Source organism: Colius striatus, chromosome 25 (genome assembly GCF_028858725.1).
Source record: "Colius striatus isolate bColStr4 chromosome 25, bColStr4.1.hap1, whole genome shotgun sequence".
Lineage (NCBI taxonomy): Eukaryota > Metazoa > Chordata > Aves > Coliiformes > Coliidae > Colius > Colius striatus.
The window spans coordinates 2879546-2899700 of record NC_084783.1 but is presented as its reverse complement, the minus strand read 5'-3'; the positions used below and the strand labels follow the sequence as shown (position 1 = coordinate 2899700).

The window sequence follows — 20155 nt, the reverse complement described above, 5'->3', positions numbered from 1 at the left end:
AGTCACATTCTGGTTTCAAGCAGTAATGTTTTACTGACATGACAGAAATGGCAGCTGCACATGAAGATTAAGGATGTATGAAATACTTTGTAGGAATCACCAACAAAAAGCAGGCAGTGAGCAAGAGGGGAGCTCAGGGCTCACCTGGATGCACACTGCTCTCCCTAACAAAGCCAAAAAGCAAGGTCCTGGCTTTCTGGTAAGATATTTGTGTCACAATAGGAAATGTCACATATTCCCTTTCACTCACAGGCTATTCAGACTAGAAACTATCATCCTGAATGGCAGGAAATTCAACTCCTGCTTTTCCATTCTGTTTTTAAAGGGGTTAAGAACACTTTAGGTAAGAGGGATAGAGTAAAGAGAGAAGAAGATCTTAATGAGGTCGACTTTTATTAGAAGGCTCGTGAGAATACGACTCATTGTGCGTAGGAGAGCAAGCAGGAGCCCGGCTGGGCAGGGAGGGGCAGGGCATAAATAAGTGGCTATTTCCTGTACCAGATCTGAATCCTCTTCTCCCGTTTGATCTTCTTCTGAAGCTGCAGGATTCCATAGAGCAAAGCTTCAGCAGTAGGTGGGCAACCTGAGAGAGGGGGGGAAGGAAACCTGCAGGGCTGCCAGCTGAAGGCAAGCTGACACGGCACTGGCTGTGCCCCAGAGCGGGCTGTGATCTCTCTCTGGCTTTGTGTATGTCACAGGCTGCAGAGTTCATAACAGCAAGAGGGATTCTGCCATTTAAAGAAACTAAAGTGATGCTGTTCTTCAAAAAGGTCCTTGTAAAATATAGAAATTGTAGAATCCCTGAATGCTGGAGTTTGGAAGGGCCCTGCAGAGCTGCTCCAGCACCTGCCAAAGCAGCTTCCCCTGGCTCAGGGGGCACAGGAACGTGTCCAGCTGGGGTTGGAAACCTCCTGAAAAGGAGCCTCCACACCCTCCCTGGGCAGCCTGGGCCAGGGCTCCCTCACCTCAGCACCAAAGGAGTTTTTCCTCCTGTTCCAGTGGCACTTTTTGTGTTCCAGTTTATGGCCATTACCCCTTGTCCTGTCACTGGGCACCACAGAACAAAGTGTGGCCCCATCCTCCTGACCCCCACCCTTTAGGTACTTCCAAGTGTTGATAAGAACCTAAAGGTAATGCTTTGCTTTCAAGCAGAGAGATATCTCACAGGAGAGTATGTAGCTGATTGAACTACAGCTTTGCACAGCAATTACTGTTGAGTAACACCAGCAGAACTCCCTCCCCTTGTGCTGGAGGCCCAGGCAGATCATCCTGAAGCATGTGCCATGTCAGATTTCCACACAGTTTGAAACCAAAACATCTTTTAAAACTCCACCAACCACCTCCCAAAGGTACAAAATTCACTTCCCTGCCCTCCTGCTCTGAGGGAGCACCGTGGCACATGGAGCTCTTCCCTACCTGGCACGTAGATGTCCACTGGCACGATGCGGTCGCAGCCCCGCACCACCGAGTAGGAGTAGTGGTAGTAGCCCCCACCATTGGCACAGCTGCAAGAGATGGGTGGGTTTCAATGCCTGGTTAACCATGGCTCAGCAGCCCATGGGATGAAGCTTTTAATCCCAGTAGGGTGAGGCAAAGGGCCACCACACAGATTTTACCATAGGGGACAGTGTGGAAGCTGTGGTTTACACCGTGGCCCTTCAGCCCCTTCACAAGCCCTGGCTGAAAGGCAGAGGCTGCACTCACAGGCTCTGTGATTCAAGCTGATTCAAACCAAACTGACCCATTTTCATTACTCCTACAAAGCAGATATGCAGAGGGTCCCCCCTCTCCACTGCAGACTCCTTTTTGTTTCACCACTGTTTTGCTGTCTCATCCAGGCCCTGGTGAAACAGCCACCCTTGACCCCAGCAGCTCCAGGAAACAAACAAGGCACCAGTTAGAATCACAGAATGGTAGGGGTTGGAAAGGACCTTTAGAGACCATCTAGTCCAACTCCCCTGCAGAAGCAGCTCCACCTAGACCACCTAGTTCCACCATGCCAGAGCTTCATGGAGCTCAGATGTCACACTGCACAGCAGAAGCATTTTAAAAGCTTTCATCTACATGCAAATTCTGAGATTCTGGACATATACAAGTCCTCAGACTCTGAGAGCTGCAAAAGCCCAGGATCTTTCACTGGGAAGACTTTGCAGTTCACAGTGACGTGACAGACACCATTCTCCTCACCCTACTCAAAGGGAGTCTTTATGTTTCACTTGTAACAAGGCCTCTTTATATCATTCCCAAGGGTTGGAAATGCAAGGAGAGGAAGCCATTTCTCATTTGTATCTCCCTACTCAAGCAGAGACACCAGATCTCTCCCATGCATGAGGTGTTGAGGATGTCCCAGCACTTACCTCCCCATGGACACCACGTAACGAGGCTCCGGCATCTGGTCATAGACCTGCAGAACACAGATGACTTCAGACCACGTTCCACTTGGCACCCAGCACACTCAGTTGCTCATGAGGCATCCTCTGGAGCCTGTACCTTTCGAAGAGCAGGAGCCATTTTGTTGGTCAGGGTGCCAGCCACGATCATGACGTCAGCTTGCCGGGGACTAGCTCGAAACACCACCCCGAAGCGATCCATGTCGTAGCGAGGAGCTGCCATGTGCATCATCTCCACGGCACAGCACGCCAGCCCAAAGGTCATGGGCCACAAGGAGCTCTGCAGCAGGAGAGATGTGGGTGACAGGCAAGAAGGCTGAAAGCTGGAGCTGAGACTGAGGGGGGTGACTCCCAGAACAAAACATTGAATGGATAGGAAAAGAAACAGGACAAGAAGAGCTTCAAAGTTTGGTTGGTCAGAGAATTGTCAGTGAGAGCAGTGTTTGTCATCACAGAACCCCCAGTGGTGGGGTGGGAAGGGCCCTGCAGAGCTGCTCCAGCCCCAGCCCCTGCTAAAGCAGCTTCCCCTGGCTCAGGGGGCACAGGAACGTGTCCAGCTGGGGTTGGAAACCTCCTGAGAAGGAGCCTCCACACCCTCCCTGGGCAGCCTGGGCCAGGGCTCCCTCAGCTCAGCACCAAAGGACTTTCTCCTCCTGTGCCAGGAGCACTGCCTGTGTGACAGCCTGTGCCTGTTACCCCTTGTCCTGCCACTGGGCACTGAGAGCCCAGAACTGAACCCCAAAGTGCCTTTTGCTGGTTGCTGGGGGACAGCTCTGTTTGGACATGCAGCCTGTGCTGCCTCACACCACCCTCACACACAATATCTCCCTCCTGCTCTGGCACAGTACCCCAAATGTCACCCTCAGACCAAGGAACTGTGGAGAACTTCAAACCTATTTTTATCCTGAGGAGATGGCTCCAATCCATTTCCCACCAGCCCTTCAGGGCATTCCACACCACTTCTCCCTCACGAGTGTGACCCTTGCAGTGACTCACCCTTCGTGCCCAGTTGATCAGGTCATCGAGTTTGGTGACAATATACTCTCCCTTGCTTGTGGGGACATAGGACTTTTTCTGAACAACAGCTGAGCTCTTTGGCTGGACTTGGACAGAGCTGAGGACAAACAACGCAGTAGTATCAGCCTCCAGCTATTTAGCATAACCCCTCAATACAACCAGCCTCGAGGAGATGTGATCCCTCAGAGAGCTTGTGGTACATTGCTCATGGGCAATCTCATGCCCCCTGCTGCCACTGCAGATTGTGTTTGGGACAGGTTTTGTTTCCTCCCAGACATGGGGAGATCTCAGGGGTTTTCTGCTTGGGCAGAGCCTCTCTGTTTGCCATCCTGACATTGCAGAGGGTGCCTGGTGAGCTCATCTCCAAGGCTCACAGACTGACAGTTAATCCTGGCTTTTAAGTGAAGTGAGGAAAAGATTGTCACGTGTATGTGGGCAGAGATACAGCAAACAGAGTTTCTTCCCCGTGACAGTCCCCAGGCACTGGTGTTACCTGTCAGCATAGTCAGCCACTGGTGTCTGATGGAGCAACTGGGAGTGAACAGATGTCACAGGGCTGTGCCTGGGAAAAAGAAAAGCCATTGCACAAGTGTGTGAGGTGGTGGCATGGCCACCCCACTGCCCACACTGTCCCCTCGGCCCCACAGGACACACACCGCTGCCCTCCCGGCAGAGAAGGTGAGCACTCTGATCAGAGGAACCTGCTGAACATCCAGCCCTTCCTCTCCCCCACCCTGACCCTCACGCAGCTCCCTCGGGGCCACGACCACCCCAGCTCTCCCCGCGACAGCCCGGGGCACCCGGTACCCCGCAGGCCCTCACCGCCAGGCCAGCACAGCGCGCCGAGGGAGGCGAAGACCTGCAACGAGACAGCACGGCAGAGCTCAGCAACGGCAACGGGAACGGCCCCAGCCCAGCCTGGGAATCCCCGGAGGGGAACAGGGACATCCCACCGGTCCCACCCGCTCCCGGAGGCCTCGGCACCACGGCCGAGCCACCCCCGGGCAGAGCTGCGGCCCCCGCCTCGCCCTGCAGCCCCCAGACCGGGCTGGTCCCTGCTCTCAGGGCTCCGGGACTCCATCCCGCCCGGCCCCAGTCCCTCCCTCGGGGCCGCAGCGGGCCCGGCCCGGCCCGGCCCGAGGTCCCCTCAGGCCTCCCTCCCGCCTCAGTCGCTCCGCAGCGAGCCGAGGCCCCGCGGCAAGCGTCCCGTCCCCGCTCACAGCCCAAGGCCGCCATCTCGCCCGCAGCCCTTCAGGCAACCTCTGGGCCCGGTGCACCCGCTAAACAGCCCGGCGCGGGCCCGGTCCGTCGCCTCAGCGCGCCGGCGGGGAGCGCGGCCCCGGCGCGGGGGGTTCCGCGGGCACCCGCCGCGCCCCAGCCCGGCCCGCGGCAAAACGCCGAGGTCACGGAGCGGCGGCAGCGCTGCAGGCCGGGGCTGGCCGCGGGCAAAACGCCGGGTCACGGAGCGGAGCGGCGGCGGCGCTGCAGGCCGGGGCTGGCCGCGGGCAAAACGCCGGGTCACGGAGCGGCGGCAGCGCTGCAGGCCGGGGCTGGCCGCGGGCAAAACGCCGGGGTCACGGAGCGGAGCGGCGGCGGCGCTGCAGGCCGGGGCTGGCCGCGGGCAAAACGCCGGGGTCACGGAGCGGCGGCAGCGCTGCAGGCCGGGGCTGGCCGCGGCCGAGCAAGAAAACAAAGCGGCCGTCCCTGGGTGGGCTCGAACCACCAACCTTTCGGTTAACAGCCGAACGCGCTAACCGATTGCGCCACAGAGACCGCGCTGCCGCCGCCGCCGCCGCGCCCGCTGCTGTGGCCACCCCACGGCGCTGCTGGGCGCCGCGCGGCCCCGCGGCCGCTTCCCCGTCCCTCCTCAGCCCGAGGAGGGCTCCGGCCGCCCCCGCGCCGATCGGCGCCCACCCCCCGCCACGGGCACCGGCCGCGCCAGCCGGGGGGTCACGGGAAGGGGGGGCGGCGCCGCTGCCGTGCGGCCGAAATAGCTCAGTTGGGAGAGCGTTAGACTGAAGATCTAAAGGTCCCTGGTTCGATCCCGGGTTTCGGCAGTTGCCTTTTTTCTGCTGCACGCTCTTGGAGCTGCCAAAGTGTCCGCTGCGCTCCTTTAACCCCCCCAAATCCTCTCCCTCCAACTACGGCATCAGCATCGCTCCGGTCCCAAACGCTGCTCACATGGTTTCTAACAGGCGAGAAACAAGCGTGAGCCCGCGGGCTGTCGGGGCACTGAGGGAGGGATGGTCATTAAAATGGGACACCCCTAACAAGAAGCTGGCTCGTGGCAGGGACAGAGTGCCTGCTTTAAGCTAAGCACATGGGCAGGAAACAGGAGGTTTGCCTTCTGGTACTCACAACTCCCTGTTGAGTAACGTGAAACAGTGAAAACACAACGATTTTTAGCTGATAGACAAAAATGGACCAATTCCTGTGTGACCTGAGCTCGGTGAACCTGCTTTGGCAGGGGTGTTGGACTAGATGATCTCTATAAAGGTCTCTTCCAAGCCTGATGACTCTTAAGATTTGGGTGATTCTTTGCACCAGAGGCCACAGCTTGGAAATCAGTGTGTGAAATAAATGAGCATGTGCAAACAACAGTGATGTTGTTTCACTTCCTCCAACTAGTTTAAGAGCCCATCATTCTGTACACAGCAGACCTGACAATGCCCTCGAGGGGTGACTGATGCTGGTAAATGACTTTCAGCGCCTGGGGCAGACACTGAGAGTGGGTTTTAAAGCTGTAAACATGGTGAGAGTGCTTCAATACAATGTGCAGCCACAGGCAGGGGGAACAGAGGGGTTGTAAAATGAGAACTTGCCCCTGGTGGATGAAAATATTGGCCAAAAGGTATGAAGAGTAAGGACTGAGAAAGACAAGGGGCAGGAGGTTTCTGCTTCTGTGTTATGGGCTGAAGAAGGAGGGGAGCAGTAGTTTAGGAGTGTTAATGGAGAAGCAGACACATGAGCTCTTTGTAAGAGAGGTGCTTATCAGCTCTCAAGTCTGCAATCCTAAAGGACTGCACCTGCCCCAAAACACCTCCACAGTTCCACTCCAGCCTTAATCTATCCTCTTGTCATTACATTTCCCTGCTGTCACAGAAGAGGTAGCATCCTTTCTTACAAGTTTTAATGAAAAGAATAGTTCAGTTAAAGACCTCACCTATTCCTCAACTGTCCCTTCAGTAAGGCCAGTAGGGACTCCAAATGCACAGGGAAGCTCACTGCAGAGTACAAAGTAAACAAAAGTAATTACAATATATTCAGATGGTGACTGTAAGCAGAAGACACACCTGTACCCCCATTTACATTTGAACTTCTTAATTTCCAACAATCCTCCTTTCTATCATGACAGGCAACTAGGCCCCATTTCCATCATCACACAGAAAAAGCTGATCAATGAGTTTTTATCAATAAGCAATCAATACATGATGGAATGTGCACAATTCCCTTTCACACAAGGCAGAGGAGTGAAGTACACATTGGTAAATATTTGTCCTTTCTTTTTAATCTGATTTTAAAGTGTTCCAAAATTCTGGCCTTAAAAAACAAACCAACCCCAAAACAATCACAAACTCAAAGAGCATCTTGGCTGGGGCAGCTCCCACCAGAGCAGCCTGTTCAAATAAAACAGCATTTTACACGGTTTCAACATTAAAAAAAACCCCAAACAATCATTTCTGCATTGGAAGGATTGGAGTCCTTTCCCACTGAATTTTATAGCTGGTCCATCAACAAAACCAAAGCTTTTATTACTCAGATTGCATCACTAGGTACCAGTTTCATTTCCCACCCTTGGAGAGATATGTACAAGAATATTCAACCCACTGGAAATGTGTTCAGACACAAAACCTGCCACAGTCACTGGCAGCAAAGTGAGCTGTCAATATGTGGCTACACAATTTACCCACAGACATTTTCCCAAGGACAACAGCCCTTCCTTCCCTCATCAGATATTTGGCCAAAACACTTCACACAAAGCTTAGTGTTGTATCAAGCTCTGCAAAACACATGCAGCTTGGCAAGTTCCACGTTCAGGGCACTGAATGGCTGAGGAGTGAGGCAGTCATAGAGGCCTGTGGGGCTCCCTCATGCTCTGTGTTGTCTTTCACAGGCAGTTGGGCACAGCGAGGCCGTGGGCAGCAGCTTGCAGAATCAAGGAGCAAAGACACAAGTGTCTCAGCAGTACAGCACTAGAGTGGCTACAGCTTTTGCAAGACACACACAGAGGTTCTGAAAAAGAAGACTGATACATTTAATGCAAATGAACACCTCATGACAGCCTCAGGGAAGTCGGTGGCACCATTCAAACGCTGTCTGGTGGGGCCACTTGGGACTTCTGGTTTATCCTTTCTATAATTTTTTCATCAAATATTTCTCTCTCCCTGAAAAGAAACACATGGAAGTTATGTAGTAAATATAACCTTGACATATTGTGGTGTTATACAGGTGTGAAGAGGTTGGGGCAAGTCTTTGTTCTGTGGTGGCCAGTGACAGGACAAGGGGTAATGAACAAACTGGAACACAAAAAGTGCCACTGGAACAGGAGGAGAAAGTCCTTTGGTGCTGAGGTAAGGGAGCCCTGGCCCAGGCTGCCCAGGGAGGGTGTGGAGGCTCCTTCTCAGGAGGTTTCCAACCCCACCTGGATACATTCCTGTGCCCCTGAGCCAGGGGAACCTGCTTGAGCAGGGGCTTGGGCAGCTCTGCAGGGCCCTTCCCACTCCCACCATTCAGGGATTCTCTGCTACTGAACAGTTTGCAGTGTGGTACAGTAACACAGTGAGAAGCTTCCCCATCTTTAATCATTTTGCTACTTAACAAGGAGAAAGTTAACACAGAGAAAACTTGCTTTCCAGAAGGGAAGATACTGAACTCTCCTGGCATCACACACTTTTCCATCTACATCCCTAAGAAACATTCAGAAACCACTAAAAATGATACCTTTTGCTCACAGGGGGTCCCTTTATGTACTTCTCTTCTGCCATCTTGTAATCAATCTCATCCACAGCAGAGATGGCATAGATAATGGCCTAGAAGAGCATTTATTTCATTTATACTTGAACTCATATTATACTTACACTACTTATCCTAAACAAAAGCTCAATTACAACCAGTGATTTGAAAGTAGAGGAGCACCTTTTCAGAACAAGGTTCCTCAATCACTTGAGAAACTTGGATGGATCTGCTTGTACCTGAATTCTTATATAAATAACACAAACTTGGCCTTTACACTTGTCCTCCCAGAAGAGTATTTCTACAACCACATTAAGAGATTCTTCACAGTAATTCTTTTTCTACAGAAGTTACTATCTTTCTGCCAGGAAAAAGTTCCTAGAAAGAACAAGCATCTAAAAGCAAAACTAAAAAACAATCAGCCCACCCCACCACAAAGAACCCAGGAAACCCACTAAAAACTCATTAAAACCCATTAAACCCCACCCCAAAGCCAAGCTTTGAAGAGTTTTAGAACCAAATCAAAACCCAGAGCTGACTTTCCTCAGTATTTCATGGTTACTTACTTCAGGCAAGAGCACATCAGAGATAAATTTGATTCCATCTCCAGATATCTGGTCGAGATTTTTAGCATCTATTTCTTTATACACTTCTTTCAGGTAGTTCACAACAAGGTCTAACTGGTCATCATCCTCTAAATAGGTTTCAACACAGGTCATGTACTCTCTAGAGCTCAGGAATTTCTTCAGCCAGCGGGATTGCTTCCTGCTTTTCAAAATAGCCAAAAGATGCTCCTCAGCCCCCTTGGTCTTCACAATAAAATCCACTATCTTTTGATTTGCTTTATTTCTAGCAGCTCTTGTTCTATCAGGAAGAAGTTTCTTGGTGGGCTTCTGAGGTGTAGATTCTGATGAAGACTCTTCAACGTCTCCCTCTGCTGTGTTTGGAAAGGTCATTTGGGCTAAGCCTTGACAGCATTCCTTCCTAACAGGATAGCCTGAAAGAAAACCAGTCATACACCCTTAAATATACAAAGCCAGGGGGTCTCTCACATACAAACACAACTATAAAATATGGGACTTCCTCAAGGAGAGGTTTTTCTTCTTCCCCTACCAAAGAGGGAAAAACCTCACTAACAAAGTCTTCAAGTGTGCTGATGACACCAAACTGGGAGCACTGGTTGATTCCCCAGAAGGCTGTGCTGCCATTGAGTGAGATCTAGATCAGCTTGAGAGGTGGGCAGAGAGAAACCACATGAGGTTCAACAAGGACAAGCGCAGAGTCCTGCTCTTAGAGAGGAACAAGCGCATCAGCAGGACAGGCTGGAGGTGACCTGCTGGAGAGCAGCTCCAAGAGAGGGACCCTGAAAGTGCTGGTTGACAACAAACTAAACATGAGCAGCAATGTGCCCTCGTGGGCAAGAGCCAATGGCAGCCTGAGGGCATGAAGAGTGTTGTCAAGGGAGGTTCTGTTCCTCCTCTGCTCTGGTGAGGCTCATCTGGAGTCCTGTGTCCAGTTCTGGGCTCCCCAATTCAAGAGAGACAGGGAATTATTGGAGAGAGGCCAGTGCAGGGACACCAAGGTGATCAAGGGACTGGAGCATCTTCCTTCTGAGGAAAGGCTGTGGGACCTGGGGCTGTTCAGTCTGGAGAAGAGGAGGCTGAGGGGGGAGCTCACTAATATTGACAAATATCTCACTGGTGGGTGTCAGGAGGTTGGGGCCGCACTTGTTTCTGTTGTATCCAGTGACAGGACAAGGGGTGATGGGATGGAGCTGGAACCCAAAAAGTTCCAATTAAATATAAGGAAAAGCTCTTTCAGTGTTTCAGTGAGGGAGCCCTGGCCCAGGCTGCCCAGGGAGGGTGTGGAGGCTCCTTCTCAGGAGGTTTCCAAACCCACCTGGACACGTTCCTGTGTGACCTGATCTAAGTGGGACCTGCTTTAGCAGGGAGGTTGGACTGGATGAGCTCTAAAGGTCCCTTCCAGCCCCCACCATGCTGTGATTCTGCCATAAAACCAAAAAAAGTATATCTACTCAGGAGATGCAACTCTACAGGAGCTCTGAAATGAATTCTGCACGAGGTGAGGTGACCAGTTACCTGTTTGCCTTTACCAATTCATATTTCTTTTACTTTTGTTGTGGGACTACAAAAAGCTCAGAGTGCAGTGATGGTGTGCAGTAGTTGCAATGGCATCCCCTGCACAGGTCTGATGCCCAACTCAACCTGTGAGCAAGGAGCTAAACTCATCTGTTGGGAGGATAGAAACGATCAGCAATTCACTTACTGATATCAGCAGCAAAATATTCCAAGAAGGACCCCGTAAAAGAGTGGCAACCTAACAAAGAAAGCAAGCAGGGTTAGTTATCAGTTCAATGAAGCCAGTGAAATAAAGCTGATAGCTTTGGTGTTCTCCCTTTTGTGACACCATCCAGCTCCTCTGCTCACCTACTCGGATGCGGTAGTCAGAGATCAGACGCACACACCACTCAATTTCTCGGCCATAATCTTTTTTGGCTCGTTCCTATGAAACAAAAGCCATTTACAGTCCTAAACCAAAGTGTCCCATTGAAGTTTTTTAGGTCTAGAACACCAAGCAGGTAACAGAAACAATGAGTTTACACTCAGAGTTTGCTGCATTCTCATGAAACTCATCTCCTGCCACTGTCAGGCATTATGAGAGGCTTTGTTGTGTGTGGAAAACCCACAGCAGGATCCTTAGTGACCCTTCCACACACAGAAGAGCTCTTAGCAGCAGCCTCACTGAGACACAAGGAGGTGCCACGGGGGGGATCCCTTTCCTGTGTTATTCCCCATCTGGTGTCAACTCTCTTTGTTGAGTAGAGTGAGATGGAACCACAAAGAGCTGCAGAGCAGCCTCCACTTTGCTCCATGCTCATCCCACAGGGCCAGCTATACATTGTCCACACAACTCCATTTTCCCCAGCACACACACACATACACACAAGTGTAGTAACACAGTATCAGCTGTACTCACTATGAGGTCCTGCTTCTCCTCACAATCAAAGTGTTTCAGATTCTTAAGAGACACCGAGAAGCTTGATGAAGCAAAGAAACAGAGTTAGGGAGAAGACAGCAGTTGAGTCACATCTCTGGAGGGCTTCAAAACCTGCCTGGACATGTTCCTGTGTGACTTGATCTAGGTGGGGCCTGCTTTAGCAGAGGGGTTGGACTGGATGAGCTCTAAAGGTCCCTGTGATCTCTGTTTACTGCAATTCCACACCTGCTTGAAAATTAGATTTCATAAGGAATTCTGGAATGAAGGTTTTTACTAACTTTAAGTCTTCAGAATAAGGTAAAACTATGGAATCTTTTCACAGATGACAAGTACCTAGTTTCAAAACAAAAGCAAAAGGCAGATCTGTCTTTCCTGAAAGTTTGGGCACCACATGTAAAGCCCAGCCTGCAGCTCACACCTGCAAATCCTCACCCTACTCCGTCCCTCCCACAGAGATCTGACCTTAGTTTTAACCCAGACTGTTACTGCCTCATTCCAGGAAGAGAGCACAGGACCCTGCTGAAATGAAACTGAAACTTCAGGTCATGATCAGAATCCACAACCCTTACCCTTTCTTCTTGACATTTGTATTTCCTTCGATGAACACCACACAGGCTTTCCTGCACTTCCGCTTCATGTTTTTCACCTGTTGAAAGGATCAAGTCTCATTAGTGTCTCATTAGCATCTCATTAGCATCCTCAGACCCTTAAAGCAGAAACATTTGCCATTGTTATTGTACAGTACACCTGTAGAGGGTTTGTGTGGGCAGGATTTGGTGGCTTTGGAGCAGAGATCCACTCACAGCACATGAAGGATCCCACGCTGCAGTGGGTGGATGGCTGAGGGGGGCTGTGACCCCATGGGAAGCCCAACGCTGGAGTAAGTCCCTGGGAACCCATACAGAGAGGAGTCCATGCAGGAACAGGTTTGCTGGCAGGACTTGTGACCCTGTGGGGGACCCATGCTGGAGCAGTCTGTGCCTGAAGGATTGTTTTCCCCATGGATTAGCCCCATGTTGGGGTAGTTTGTGAAGAACTGTAGCCTGTGGGAAGGACTCACACTGGAGAAGTTAGTGGAAGACTATCTCCCATGGGAGAGACCCCACATTGGAGCAGTGAGAAGTGGGAGGAGTCCTCCCTCTGAGAGGAAGCAGCAGAGTTTATCTGTAATGAAATGATCATAATCCCCGTTCCCCATCCCCCTGAACCACTGTGGGGGAAAGGAGGGAGAGACCTGGGAAGAAGGAGGGGTAGGGGGAGGTGTTTCAAGGTTCAGTTATTGTTTCTCATTTTCCTCTTCTGTTTTGATTGTTTTAGTAATAAACCAAACCAATTCTCCCCAGGTTGAGTCTGTTTTGCCCATGATGGTATTTGCTGAGTGATCTCCCTGCCCTTATCTTTGTTAGTGCACAAAGACCCACCCTCCTCCTTTCGTTAGTTAGGGACAACACTCATTCACAATACAAGACATAAAGACCCAGTAACCATCTCTTGCCCCAGTATAAACATGTGAATCAACCACATTTAACTCTTATCTGCTTTTGTCATATGTAAATTTACTTCCATCATCTTTGGAATGCTGCTACTGGAAGATATTTAACATTTCCAGCTCTGGATGAGCCAAGAGGGGCAAAAGACTTGGTACCACTCTAAGAAGGCAGCAAGCTTTTCTTACCACAGCTGGCCAATAAGGATACCTTCTCATTTTGCACCAGACCAAAGTCCCTTCTTCAATTGATTGAGGTTCTGTGATGAGAAATAAAGCAAATTGTCCTTAAAAAACATGACATGACAGTGAGCTTGCCCTCTCCTATCAGCCTCCTTTCTGGAGTTTCACTTCAGTATTAAGCTGACAGGGCATCCCCCAGTTCCCTTTCCTCCTAAAAATGCAGCAGGGTAGTTCTGAACACAGGAACTCAAGAATTTCAATGCTAGACTCTTCTTGCTCAGTTTCCCAAGGATTTGCATTTCAAAAAGCCTTTCTGAGGCATCCATGAAATGCTTTTTCTTCCATGCTGGATTCACTCTCTGCAAAGGTTAGGGTTCATTACCATATCTTGCCAGTCAACTAGAAGCACACAGACCCTAAGAGCACACCAATCCTGGGTGAAGTCTCACAGAGGTACCCTGATGTCTCACCTTGATGTGATAAAATACTAGGAAGTTCTTCATCCTCCTCCTCTTCAGCTGCCAGAGCCGAGAGGTGAGACAGACTCTCTGAGGAAACGATCTTTGAAGATGGGTCAAAGGATTCCAGTCCTGCCAAAGGCAGCAAGCACCAGCACTCATCAGCATGGAACAGGGAGTTGAAAAAGGATCAGCCTCAGAGCAGGTGAAGACACAACTGTGTCAGTGACCCCACCACAGTGTGAGTCACGGTGACATGAGGGTCTGTCAGGACACACATCCTCTCAATTCCCTGCCTAGGTAAAAGCCTAAGAATTGGAATAAAAGATGATAAAAGGGACAGAACAAGAACAGTCTGGTTTCAGGACTTTGTACCAGCCTGTCCCTTCATATAACATCATTTCATCTCCACACTAACTAGATAACAGTAAAGAAAAACCCCAATCCTGCATGTGAAATTGGCTGGTCCTCTAGTGAAGGGTGAGAGTTACTGCTAAGTACAGCTCTTCAAGGCAAAACCCCAAACAACTCCAGGCAACCTAAATACCCCATCAGTTTTTAGCCAGTATTAAAGCAATTGCACTTTGTGCTGCTCCAAAACTTAAACCAGAGTTCAAGTACCTCACTCAAAAGCAACACATCATTGCAAGATGAGTAACTGCTCAACATTTTAATGGGATGAAGCTTTTCCCTTCCCCAAGCCACATGCCCACCTTCATCCTCCTCAAAGCCAGGCAGCTGGAACTGCTTTGCTTTACTCATAACCAGGTGGGAAGTGTTCTTGTTTGCCTCCTCTTCATGAGGGGAAGGGAAGCTATCAGAGAGTATCCCATGGTTAGAAGGCTCAGGTGGAGACTGAGGGCAATTCCTGCGTTGCTTTTTTCTGTACAAGGACACGGCAGCACCGATCTCTCGTTGTCCATTCAGCTGTTGTAAACTCTCTGCCTCTTCTCTTCCACCCAATTGCTTTGCTAGACTTTCCCTCTCACTACTGATGCCTTTTTCCAAGTCACTCGTGGCATTTTTACAAGAGGAATCCAGTAACAGCTTCTTAGGTTGACTTCTAGTGTTCACCCTCCTGGCAGGTACCTCTGTGCCAGACTTGCAGGGAGACTGAGGAGACTCTCCCTCAGCAAGGGGCTCTGCTCCATCCTTGGACAAACCATTCCCACACAACACAGGTGATCCTGCACCTCTTGGTCTTTTTCTTCCTTGCTTACATTTTTCCTCCTTGGACTTAAGGGGGCTTTTAATTCCTGTTCTGGACTCTGTCAACAATCCAGCCCTGATGGATTTCTGTCCTGGTGGTGATTTTGACTCTGGTCCTTTGCAGTTCTGACTGCCTGTGTTTGAAGAATTAGACAAGTCCCCAGTACAATGTTTGGAAACATTTGTCCCACTTTCTTTTTGGAGAGTTAAGTGCACAAGAGAACCTTTCTGGGTTTGGTTTTTGGTATCAGTCTCCAGGCTGGAGTTATGCTTTTGTTTTCTTTTCTTTCTGGAAGTCTCAGGTTCTACCTTCTCTTTAAAGTGGTATCTACGTAAGGGAGTAGATGAGAGAGACTTTGCACTATTCTCCTGGGACAAACAAGTGTTTGGTCCCTCTTCTGAAGGTGATACTTGTCTGTCTGAGCCATTTGCACTTAAAATATCCAGAGCAATTCTAAGAGAATGGCGATATTTCAATTCTTCCACAGCCTCCCTTGAATCATTCTTTTGACCTGATGAAGAAGAAGATGCAATAAATGCAAGAAGCTACTTCTGTACATAAGAAAGAAGTTCCATTTCTAGTATGTCTTTTATTTAACACTCAAGTCATCTGAGATGAAGGCACAGTACACAGGGACACACAAAGCACAAGCTTCCACCTCGTTTTGATGCAAGTGTGCACAAGTTCCTGCACCATTCTTTCCAACGTGCCACATGAGGGAAGAGTAAAAGCAGCTGAGATTATGTTTAGTCCATTTTCAAACATCATGGATAGAATGGAAAAGGGGGAAAAAGAAGTGCCAAAAACACTCCACCCCAACCTATTGATCCATGCAATGTATAGCCAGTGCCCACCAGTTGAGTTCCTGGGTCTATTTTACATTCAGAGTGTATCCAAGGCTGCAAATGCTTTGATGTCTCCTCACCTAAGTTACAGGCAATGTTTTCTATAGACTCTTCCTTCAGTGGCACAGCATCTTCACAGCTCACACGAACCCTGAAAGTACAACAAAGCTGCCTGAAAGTGCCACAGCCCAGAAGGCTACAAACAGCACAACACTGCTTTCATCTGGCAACCAACCTGCCATATCTTTTTCTCTAAAAACCAGTACTTGTCAGCAGAAGGAAAAACACAAACAGCCACACAAATAATGCCTAAAGCCAACAGATATTGTGTTGTTTAGGCATGTGTCATGAGATAAACATATAGGCAGCTCTACAAAGGCAACAGGTTTTGGGTCAGTCATCTAATCCCAGGAAACAATCATAAAATCATAGAATGGTGGGAGTTGGAAGGGACCTTTAGAGAACATCCAGCCCAATCCCCCTGCTCAAGCAGGTTCACCTACTTTAAGAATCAAATCCATTCCAAGATCAAGTCTCAGCATACCCAGTCCTTCCAATCATTTCAAAACTTACTGTCTTGAAGAAATAACCTAGTGAAACACAATCCACCTTCATCAAAAAATTAAGGCAATCATTAGCACCAACTTTGCAACTGAAGGTTCTGAAGCCTGTGCTCTACCAGAACCACTCTGAGATAACACCAGCACGTGCAATGTGATCAGTAGGGAAGAGATACCTAAAATGCCATAGAATCAAAGCATGGGAAACTAAGACATTTCTTCATCTGATGTCACTAAACACTGTGGGGGTGAGCATAACAAGAAGGGATTAAGTGCATCAACAGATAAGTTGGTCAGCAACTACAGCTAGTTCAAAAAACAGTGATCTCATTTCAGAGATATCTTCAGATAAAGGGGTTACTTCCTTGCAAATACACACAAAAAGTTATGACAGTAACAAGGATACTTAACTGTTCTTTCAAGCCAAGTATTTCAACTTTAAAATTAGTCTTCTTTGCATTAAACCCAGGAGTTCTCCCAGCAACTCCATTTTTGTGCAACACCTGCATTCAAGAGGGAAAAACAAAACCCCATTTAAAATCCTTGAACAAGTCAGACTGCAGCACAGATCTGACACTACAACATGACCAGCACACAACAGACTGATTAAATATTCCAGGGCACCTGGTTTCAGTATTAGCTACATATTAGCTTTTTTTAATTAAAAGGAATATACATGCTTACTTTGAGCTCTTGCTACTCTGTTTCATCCACTTCTAAGTTACATTTACAAGCCTTTCCTCATTTCTACATCTGCTTTACCTTTGCTGGCCATAAACGCTTCTTCCACGTGCAAAGAACATACTCTGGATCTGTCATGACTGTGTTTCACACAGAAAATGCCAGTGTGCTCTGAAGAAAAGGGGAAAAAAGAGGGTTACCCAACACCTGCTCCATTTTCTGTCCTCCATTTTCAGAAAGAAATACTGGACTTGAAGAGAGCACCTATTACTACAGTTACTTTGAATTGTTTTACCTTTGAGATCACTGGATTAAAGCTACTTTGCATGCATCCTCACAAATGTTCAATACCTATGCAAAATAAGCAGCTCTTACTGAAAGAAAATACAGCTCTTAGGGTAGAAAATACAGTCACAAATCAATTTACTAATGCAGGCCAGCATGTTCTGCAGCTGTCTCCTACCAGATTCTGATAGTGGTGGGCACTTGTCACATCCTACAAATTACACCATGTTGTGACAAAGTTTTAGATGCCTCTGACAACTACAGCCCCAGTGAACCAGCTACAGAGCTCTCCTCTGGTTCTGAAAGAATCACACCACCACAGAATCCCTCAATGGTGGGGGTGGGAAGGGCCCTGCAGAGCTCATCCAGCCCCTGCTCAAGCAGCTTCCCCTGGCTCAGGGGCACAGGAACGTGTCCAGCTGGGGTTGGGAACCTTGAGAAGGAGCCTCCACACCCTCCCTGGGCAGCCTGGACCCGGGCTCCCTCCCCTCAGCACCAAAGGACTTGCTCCTCCTGTGCCAGGGGCACTGCCTGTGTGCCAGCCTGTGCCTGTTATCCCTTGTCCTGCCACTGGCCACCACACAACACACACTGGCCCCATCCTCCTGACACCCACCCTGCAGGGATTGAGAAGGGCCCCCTGAGCTCAGGCTTCTCCAGAAGACCCAAAAGGCTTCAAGAAAAACCCCTTGAGAACAAGACAAGTCTTCCTGTACTTACAAGAGTCAGGACTCAGGTTCCTCCAGCACACCGAGACACAGTTCTGCCAGGGAAGAGCGGCAGGAAGGGGAAGTTACAGCTGAACACAGGCTCCAACCCCGCGGCCTCGGCTCAGCCGCCCAAAGCCCGTTACTGCCTGGCGGCTCAGGGAAACCACGGGGTTCCGACAGCCCCTCGTACCGCCCCAGCTCCCACCGGCGCTGGGCACCGCTCAGAGGGGTCGGGCACAGCCCACCGGTAGCTACGAGAAGCGAGGGCCTCCTCCTTCTACCCAAAGCGTCCCAAGACGTACCGTGAAGGGGCGGGGAGCGCGGCCCGTGTCTGGTCCCGCGGGCTGCCGGGTCCCGCTCGCTCCGGGCCGAGCCGGGCCGGCGGCTCCGAGCAGGCCCCGCTCCTCAGGCCGCCGCCTCAGCTGCGCATGCGCCTCCGCGCCGGCCGCGCAACGGCCAATCAGCGGCTCCCGCTCCTTCCTGGAAATCGCCCAAAACACGAGCGCGCTAGCCAATCAGAGCGTCCTCTCCGCCGGTTGCTCCGCCCACCTCCTCTTCTTCTATTGGGCCGTTCGCGGCAGGTCCCGCCCCCCCGGCCCTTGCCATGGGCGCCATTCCCTGTGCCGGTGACGTCACCGCGCTGCCGCCGCCATCAGCCGCGGGCACGGGGCGCGCGGTGGGGCTGGAACAGCCGCTGGAGCTGCTGCAGGCCCAGCCCTGCCCTCACCCTGCCCAGCCCTGACCCACAGCCTCAGCACCTCAGCTCCAGGGCTCTGGGATCCCTCCAGGGCTGGGCACTCCCCCAGCTCCCTGGGCAGCCTGGCACAGGGGCTGACACCCCTCTCAGGGAAACAGTTCTGCCTCAGCTCCAACCTCAACCTCCCCTGGGGCAACTTGAGGCTGGTTCCTCTTCTGTCATTCACTACTAGAGAGAAAAAAACGACCCTCAGCTCCCTGCAGCCTCCTGTGAGGGAGTGTCAGAGAGTGCTGCTGTGTCCCCTCAGCCTCCTTCAGACTAAACACCCCCTGGTCCCTCAGCTGCTCCCCATCAGATTGTGCACCAGCCCTTTCCCCAGCTCTGCACATGCTCCAGCCCCTCAGTGTCTTTCATCATAGAATCCTTTTGGTTGGCAAAGCCCTTGAAGCTGCTGCAGTCCCAGCCCTCCCCTCACCCTGCCCAGCCCAGCACTGACCCACACCCCTCAGCACCTCAGCTCATGGCTTTGGGATCCCTCCAGGGCTGGGCACTCCCCCAGCTCCCTGGGCAGCCTGGCACAGGGGCTCACACCCCTCTCAGCGAAACAGTTCTGCCCCAGCTCCAATCTCAACCTCCCCTGGGGCAAGGGAGGGGACCCAAACTTGAGGCAATCACTCCCCTGCTCCTCCTATCTAAGCATTAGTCAAAGATACTTTTTCAAACCCAACATTAAAAGGATTTGTCTCCCTTGGCCCCATAGTGCTGAAATAATCACCCTCACCCTGGCTAAATCAAAGGATAGGGCAAGTGTTTAGTTGTCCAGAGCCTGGATAATAAACTGGATGAAAATGTGTTTAAAAGAGACAGAAGGAAAGTACGGCCTCCAGCAGACTGCTGTTTGGCACTGCCACGTTTTAGCCCCCATGTTCTGAGAATAACAGCAAAAACAGGCCCAGTCTGACGTTTGATACTTTATTAACTGTCTATGCTTTATAAATACCTGCAATATTGGAAATGTCACTGCTATACTGAAGTAGTAAGTTATTAAAACACATTCTGAAAACAGCATATAGACCAAAAGGGCGTCTCTAATGAGCTTTCCTCCCAGGAGACTCTTCTTCTACCTTTAAACACTGGTGTTTGTCGAATAATACTTTGTTAACATGAGGCAAACTCCCTTTTTTTGCTTACAGCTTTCCCTCTGGTGCCTTCTGTCACTGAAGACACTTTGTTACTTGCTTTTAGCTACTCAATACCTTATTTCTCACTGTTCTGCAGGATCAGGAGTGGCCTGTGTGCAGGACAGAGTTACTCAGTGTTTCCCAGCATCAGTCTCTGCTTCACAGGCTCTGGGGCTGCTGAGTCCTGCAAGGCCTTTCCAAGAAGTATTTAATCTCAAAGGATATAAAAGAGTCTTTTGAGTATTGGCTTGGTAAACAACGTGGTTAAAGTTGTATTTCGGACCCCACTGGAGTAAATGGGGACATCAGGGGTTTGAGGGACAGAGGGTGTCACCCTAAGTGTAAGATAAAGCCTGGAGTTCAGCACATGGCACATTTCAGTCCTCTATAGTCAAAAAAAAAAAGAGGAAACAACTGCCTCTCCTGCAAAATGCAAACAAAAAGGAATCCTTTTCCTCTTGCTGAAGCATTATCCCTCCTT

General features: G+C 50.1%; 2 protein-coding genes and 2 non-coding genes across 9 annotated transcripts; 1 reads left to right on the top strand and 3 right to left on the bottom strand.

Moving 5' to 3' along the window:
* Positions 1 to 374: 374 nt before the first annotated feature.
* On the bottom strand, positions 375 to 4712 carry NDUFS7 (NADH:ubiquinone oxidoreductase core subunit S7). The gene is made up of 8 exons (XM_062015132.1): positions 4628 to 4712; positions 4230 to 4266; positions 3901 to 3969; positions 3387 to 3504; positions 2491 to 2670; positions 2358 to 2404; positions 1417 to 1505; positions 375 to 583 (listed from the first exon to the last, which is right to left on the bottom strand). The coding sequence occupies exons 1-8, from the start codon at positions 4641 to 4643 to the stop codon at positions 486 to 488; spliced, it is 654 nt and encodes a 217-aa protein (XP_061871116.1). The 5' UTR covers positions 4644 to 4712; the 3' UTR covers positions 375 to 485.
* Positions 4713 to 5106: 394 nt separating this feature from the next.
* Positions 5107 to 5180, bottom strand: TRNAN-GUU (transfer RNA asparagine (anticodon GUU)). Its single transcript has one exon. It is a non-coding gene; the product is annotated as a tRNA-Asn (tRNA).
* A 211-nt stretch (positions 5181 to 5391) lies between these two features.
* TRNAF-GAA (transfer RNA phenylalanine (anticodon GAA)) lies at positions 5392 to 5464 on the top strand. Its single transcript has one exon. It is a non-coding gene; the product is annotated as a tRNA-Phe (tRNA).
* A 1333-nt stretch (positions 5465 to 6797) lies between these two features.
* On the bottom strand, positions 6798 to 18210 carry PWWP3A (PWWP domain containing 3A, DNA repair factor). 6 transcript variants are annotated; one of them, XM_062015078.1, is made up of 16 exons: positions 18099 to 18210; positions 17807 to 17849; positions 16883 to 16972; positions 16532 to 16623; positions 15641 to 15711; positions 14219 to 15226; positions 13518 to 13637; positions 13054 to 13124; positions 12182 to 12421; positions 11948 to 12024; positions 11358 to 11418; positions 10808 to 10883; positions 10647 to 10697; positions 8927 to 9357; positions 8349 to 8437; positions 6798 to 7792 (listed from the first exon to the last, which is right to left on the bottom strand). In XM_062015078.1, the coding sequence occupies exons 3-16, from the start codon at positions 16937 to 16939 to the stop codon at positions 7714 to 7716; spliced, it is 2523 nt and encodes an 840-aa protein (XP_061871062.1). In that variant the 5' UTR covers positions 16940 to 16972; positions 17807 to 17849; positions 18099 to 18210; the 3' UTR covers positions 6798 to 7713. The 6 variants fall into 6 exon arrangements, with proteins under 6 accessions (XP_061871062.1, XP_061871065.1, XP_061871066.1 ...); XM_062015081.1 differs by lacking the exon at positions 8349 to 8437; XM_062015082.1 differs by lacking the exon at positions 12182 to 12421.
* Positions 18211 to 20155: the final 1945 nt, after the last annotated feature.